General features: G+C 44.2%; 1 protein-coding gene across 1 annotated transcript; it reads left to right on the top strand.

Annotated features, from left to right (window-relative positions):
• Positions 1 to 1,581: 1,581 nt before the first annotated feature.
• Positions 1,582 to 5,543, top strand: CXCR4 (C-X-C motif chemokine receptor 4). The gene is made up of 2 exons (XM_051985805.1): positions 1,582 to 1,718; positions 3,911 to 5,543. Exons 1-2 carry the CDS (start codon positions 1,689 to 1,691, stop codon positions 4,967 to 4,969), a joined length of 1,089 nt encoding a protein of 362 aa, XP_051841765.1. The 5' UTR covers positions 1,582 to 1,688; the 3' UTR covers positions 4,970 to 5,543.
• Positions 5,544 to 6,104: the final 561 nt, after the last annotated feature.

Raw genomic sequence — 6,104 nt, 5'->3', positions numbered from 1 at the left:
CAGGATGGAGGACAAAAGAATGCTAAAAGAGGGGATTGGGGGACAAGGACCTTCATTAGCAGATCCGGAGGGAAATGGGACGTTACTCCTGGATTTTCCACGGCAGGGAAAACGGATCTCTGTCCTCTGAAGAAATTAAGCCTTAGACTTTTATTTTCACAAAGAGGAGATTTCCTGCTTACATCCGAGGGGCTCTGAGGTAGGGGTGAAGTGTTCGATTTGGTTTCTATATTCCTAGAGATGATGGTAGGACAGGGTCAAGAAAAATGCCCAACCTGCGGCAGCTTGGTACCGCCTCCCTACTCTTATTAGATTGCACAGCTCCCCCTGCCTTATACAGATAAAAACGCCCATTTTGGTGACTCAAGGCTGAGAGGCTGCGGAAAAAAGAGGAGGTACATGAGGTTGGCTTTCTGTTGTATGTAGTATCTTCAACTCTTTACCCTAACAACTAAGTCGTGCACGGAACCCCCACCTCCCCAACCTCCGCTGCCCTGGCTCCTTTCTCATCAAGCTAACACAAGATTTGTTCCCTTGTTCACCGCCCTTACCAAAAACATACCCCACTGTTCCACTTTTGTCCCTATATCCTCACGGGCTTAAGAAACACCTTAATAAATGCCTGTTGATTAACTGGTTGATTGGAACAATCTTTTTTTTTTCCCTTTCTGGTAGAGAAATGCACTAATTTTGGTTCAACTAATTGGTTCAAACTTCATCTGCCGCAGGAAGGCTTTCGAAATCAGCCTCTCCGGATTCTTCATGTACTATTTTATTCTGTTCAGACTCTTATTAGGAATTTTAGGACATAAAGGTAAGCTGAGATGATTTTTTTTCTCGAATTACTTCATCCCCCAACCTACCTGTCCCTGGGTTTTACATTTTGTCCCCTCATTCTCATCCCCACTCCTTTAGCATTTAAATTCTTCCAAAATGTGATTTTTGATCGATACCTATCCTCTGCTCTTGGCTCATCTTCACTTGTTACTAGTTAAGTGAAAAAGTCCCAAATAGATGTCCTCTTATTGAATCTCTCCAAAGGAAAAAAAGGGGGAAGAGGGTGCAGCGTTAGGACCTGCTGTAGTGAAAACTGCCCTGAATTGAGATCGCAAATTCCAGGCTCTATTAGAAACTAGCTCTATGACCTTAGGTCCCTGTTCTGGTCCATAAGTTTCCTTTGTCAAATAAAGGATAGGACAAGATGATACCTTCCAAGTCTAACATACTACATTCAAAAGGATTCTAGGAGAATCTTTTTTCATCTAGAGGAGGACCTAACTAGGTGACCAATTCTCTGTTCCTCCTTCTAAATTCTTTGCCCATCTTCCCCGCCAAAAAAACAACAGTACGTGACGAAGTTCATTGCGTGTATTGCACCGGGGCTTCCCTAACAGACTCAGCCAGACTAACCGCGGTACCCTTCTCCCGCCCCTAGTCTCCCCCTTCCCAACTCCTCCCCCGGCCCCCGCCCCGTCTATTCAAAGGACTCAAAGCAAGCAATTCTCCCTCCCCGCTCCATCGGGTAGGACGCATGCGCCCCTCCGCCTCCGAGCGTGATTTATAAAAGTCGGATTCTCCGCGAAACTTCAGAGTTTGTTGGTTGTGGCTGAAGGTTGTAAAGTGGTTTGGGAAGTAGTGTGTTTGGGCGGAGGCAGACGCTACTACTGCTTGCTGCTTTTGCTGCAAGCATGGGTTCAAACAGCGGAGATGATCTGTATGTAAGTTCAGTTTTGATCTCCTTATTTCTTGGGTTGCAGATGCTTTCTCTCTTTTCCTAGGTAGACAGACCACAGCTGCCCGATTCCCTAACTTTTAGGGAATGCCCATTTGCAGGGCTTCTAACTCTCAACGGGGCAACTGACAGTTGTTATTCCTAGGGATAGCAGGATGAAATAGAAAAAAGGTTTGCAGCTCGCTCGCTCTCCTTTTTTCTTCAAATTTGACTTGGGCTGCTAAGCTGGGCGCGAGTCACTGAGGTCGGACTTGCTTTGACTGGCTTGGCTTCTTGCGCGTTGTTTGCAAACAAAAAGGTGCATTCAGTGCAGATGTGGGAAGAGACTGGGAAATAACTGGCTGCTGGAGAGATGGTAAAAATTGGGGCAAACGGCCGCGCTCTGGGACCAGGGAAAGATGAAGGTGAATTCCCGGGTGACTTTTTTAAAGGATGCGCCCAGTTTTCTGTCCAGTAAATGTGTTTGTACCTCGCTCGGAGTTGTTCATGATTCCCAGGTGCAGCCTGGAAAAGGAAGGGACAAAGAAAACTACTTATTCTCTCATCTGCGTCCCCAACACTTAAAAACGATCTGTGCTGTGCCCGAAGAATGAGGGTTTTTTTTTGTTTTTTTTTTTTTTTGGTGGGGGAGGACTGGCGGAGAGTGGAGGGTTGGATTTGGAGTAATTCAGAAACTCTTTGGAGATTGTAAGTCTCGTACTAAATCTTAAAAACCTATGGCATAAGATAGCATTGCTGTTTCTTTGGAGTTGGTATTTGTAGACACTGTACGGTTGCAGTTGGTCAGCAGCTCGGGCGCCCCGGGATCTCTGCTTTGGTGTGGGGCGTCTCCTAGCAGTGGGAGGCTGGTTTTGCCTTGAGGCTAAGCGTCCGAGTCAACTTTGCGAGCTAGACTAGGAGGCGCGCGGAGTTGGAGAGGGTGCTTAATCCTCTTCTGAATTGCTTGGAGGAGACAGGGAATGCAAGTGTACAAATCGGTTTGGTTCAAAAGCCGCAGTTTTAACTGTCAGTGGTTTCCTCCTGCCTTTTGAACCCCCACCCCTAGTTTTCGCTTCCTCCCACTGTGGCGCGCGATTCAAAGGCATCCAGGGTGGAGCCGCCGTGCTCTCAAATGCGCAACAGAACGCCTAGATCGGGTCGGCTAGGGGTACTGGACTGTTGGAGGATGCTTTCAGGGCTCTTGCTAGTCTGGTTGCAATGGGAGAGGGATAAAGTTGAGGAAAGCGCTGGAGAGGTAGGGAGTGTAGAGTAGAAACTCGTGTGCCTTGAGGATAATGGACAGTTGTATTCGCACCGGACAGCAGGCTGATCGCTCCCCTGTGCGCGGGTTCCAGCTGCTGCCCTCTACATCCCATTACTTAGGCCAGTGGAAGGGTTGCGGGGGAAATGAATAGGTGGGAGGAAAATGAGGAGGGGGGAACATTACTTACTAGACCATGGTTGACGTTGGAACTAGTGAGAGGGAGGAAATGAAACTTAGGGCGAGGAGGTAGAAGTCCAGAACGCGTGACCCAAACAACAGCTCCTTCTCCACCCGGGGAAGCGAAGATCCGCCCAGCAAACTTCAAGAATAACCTGAAGGAATAAACACTTGGGAGGGGTGGGGGTGTAAGTGTTAATGGGCACGGTCTTGCATGCCTGCCAGACACACCTCAGGCACACGGTTTGGGTATATTCCCGTAACCTGACCTTTTGTGGCTCAAAGATATAGTGATTTGTGCGGGGGGGGGGGGGGGGGAGTTGTCTCAGTGGAGAATAGTGCCTTTTGTGGGTGCTACGCGGTCCTTTCTCCATCTGTTTTTATTGCTAAGAATGCTTTGACCCGACTCCGCTTTATTGAATCATCCTCCAACTCCCCCACCGGTCCCCGCCCAAGAAAAGTAGGCGCGGTTTAAAGATTTCTCTGAGGTTGAACTTAACAGAAGAATCTAAACTACTATGTGGCTTTAGGAGTTGTTGATGAGGAATTGCAAAGAAATGGTACTATCCTAAGGATGCTCCTCCCTTCACTAGGGAAGTTGTTTCCCCTGGGAAGAATTTTTATAGGGAAGGGGGCGGCGAGTTGGATTGCTTTTGTTTAAAAAAAAAAAAAAAAATCAAGGCTCTTGATAGATCCTAACTTGATAGCTACCGGGTCTGTAATTTCCTGTCATTTACGTTTCTTCTGTTTCCTTGCAGCCCTATACAGGCCCCATCATTGAGTTTCATGATAACAGTACAGATGGGTTTGGCTCAGGTGATTACGATGGTAAAGAACCGTGTTTCCGGCAAGAAAACGCAGATTTCAACCGCATCTTTCTACCTACGGTGTATTCCATCATCTTTTTGACCGGCATTGTGGGCAATGGATTGGTTATCATTGTCGTGGGTTACCAGAAGAAGTTGAGAAGCATGACTGACAAGTACAGGCTGCACCTATCGGTAGCTGATCTTCTGTTTGTTATCACTCTACCTTTTTGGGCTGTGGATGCTGCTGCAAGCTGGTACTTTGGAAATTTCCTGTGCAAGGCGGTACATGTCATATATACAGTCAATCTGTATGGCAGTGTCTTGATTCTGGCTTTTATTAGTTTAGATCGATACCTGGCAATCGTTCATGCAACCAACAGTCAGAGACCAAGAAAGTTGTTGGCAGAAAAGATAGTATATTTAGGTGTGTGGCTGCCTGCTGTCCTGCTGACAGTTCCTGATTTCATTTTTGCCAAGACAAGTGAAGGTACTGGAAGGACTTTTTGTGACCGGCAGTACCCTCATGAGAAGTGGATTATTTCTTTCCAGTTTCAGCATATCCTAGTTGGACTTGTTTTACCTGGCCTGATCATCCTGACATGTTACTGCATTATCATCTCCAAGTTGTCACATTCTAAGGGTCACCAGAAACGAAAAGCTCTGAAGACAACAGTCATACTTATCCTGGCTTTTTTCGCCTGCTGGCTGCCTTACTATATTGGAATCAGTATAGACATATTTGTACTCCTGGAGGTGATCAAGCAGGACTGTGATTTTGACAACGCAGTGCACAAATGGATCTCCATCACAGAGGCAGTGGCTTTTTTTCATTGTTGTCTGAATCCCATCCTCTATGCCTTCCTTGGTGCCAAATTTAAAACTTCTGCACAGAATGCACTGACATCAGTTAGCAGAGGCTCAAGCCTTAAGATACTTTCAAAGGGCAAAAGGGGAGGACATTCTTCTGTTTCTACTGAGTCAGAATCCTCAAGTTTCCACTCCAGCTAACACCATCTTTCAAGACCTAAAGAATTTTTTATAATAAAAGAACTTTTTTTTAAAGTTACACTTTTTTTAGATACAAAAGACTGACCATAATGTACAGCTTATTATTTCCTGTTGGAATTTGTTGGGTTTTTGTTTTTATTTTTTACTTTAGGGATGTTTTTGTTACGTGTAATTGATTTATTTATATGCATTTGTTAATGTTCCATGTTGATGAGTGTCTAGGCAGGACCTGTGGCCATTGCTTGGTTTGAAAATGTTAATATTTGTCTGACTGTATAGCTGTAGAAAATGTGAAGTTAAATACTTTTAGTATGTGGTAAGTGACTTAAAGCTAGAAAAAACTCTGCTCTGCTGTTTGTACATAAATAATCTGTCCATTCCAGTTTCAACTTTTTCCCCTTATTCCTTTGAAATTGTATGGTTTACACTAGTGTGGTTCTGATGTAGACATTGGCACTTACAACCAAAACTTTTGAGTCAAGTGTTAGATGGTTGTTTTTCAGTATTGGGTTAGTCCAAAAACCTGCAGCATACAGTCTGTGTTAAGCTGTTAATAAAAGGAAAAAGAAAACTATTTGGTGTTCCATTTGTATCTCTGTGATTGACTTTGTTTATATTTCGTGTCGCTAGTTAAAAGCTTTTCAAGCCAAGGCCAATGTGTATGAAAGATGATCCTTCTGGGGAAGGTGGGGAGGGGAATGAGACATTATGAAATTGAGTACCAAATATTTCAAATTTCCTTACAGTTGGGATTTTGAAAAGCTTTGAACACTAACCCAGTTTATCTAGGCATCTAGTCAATAAATCAGTTTGACTTTTTTTTTTTTTTTTTTTTTTTTTTAGGACATCTAAGCTTGGAATCATCACATAACTTTTAACCTAACTAAAGGACTTTCCTATGTTTCTTGAATCTTGAGCTAAGATTTTGTCTTTAGAAAGTACCATTTTCCCCCAGTGGAGAGTTAGTGAAAAAGCTTGGCATTTGACAGTGATGATGTCAGAGTTTAGGAGATTAAACTAAGAGTAAACTAAAGCAGAGCCCATATATCCCAATTTTTGCACAAGATGAGTTGTGTAATGTGACAGTGTCTTAATTACATTAGATTGTGTAAGCCTCCGGGATCTTGAGCAAATT

Source organism: Antechinus flavipes, chromosome 3, assembly GCF_016432865.1.
Source record: "Antechinus flavipes isolate AdamAnt ecotype Samford, QLD, Australia chromosome 3, AdamAnt_v2, whole genome shotgun sequence".
Lineage (NCBI taxonomy): Eukaryota > Metazoa > Chordata > Mammalia > Dasyuromorphia > Dasyuridae > Antechinus > Antechinus flavipes.
The sequence above is the reverse complement of the archived record's forward strand: the minus strand, read 5'-3'. Positions and strand labels throughout refer to the sequence as shown.

What these genes read in the sequence shown, in the direction of transcription:
- CXCR4 (XM_051985805.1), top strand. Translation starts at nt 1,689, where the DNA reads ATGGGTTCAAACAGCGGAGATGATCTGTAT. An exon ending in ACAGCGGAGATGATCTGTAT is followed by an intron (nt 1,719 to 3,910) that starts GTAAGTTCAGTT and finishes GTTTCCTTGCAG; the next exon opens with CCCTATACAGGCCCCATCAT.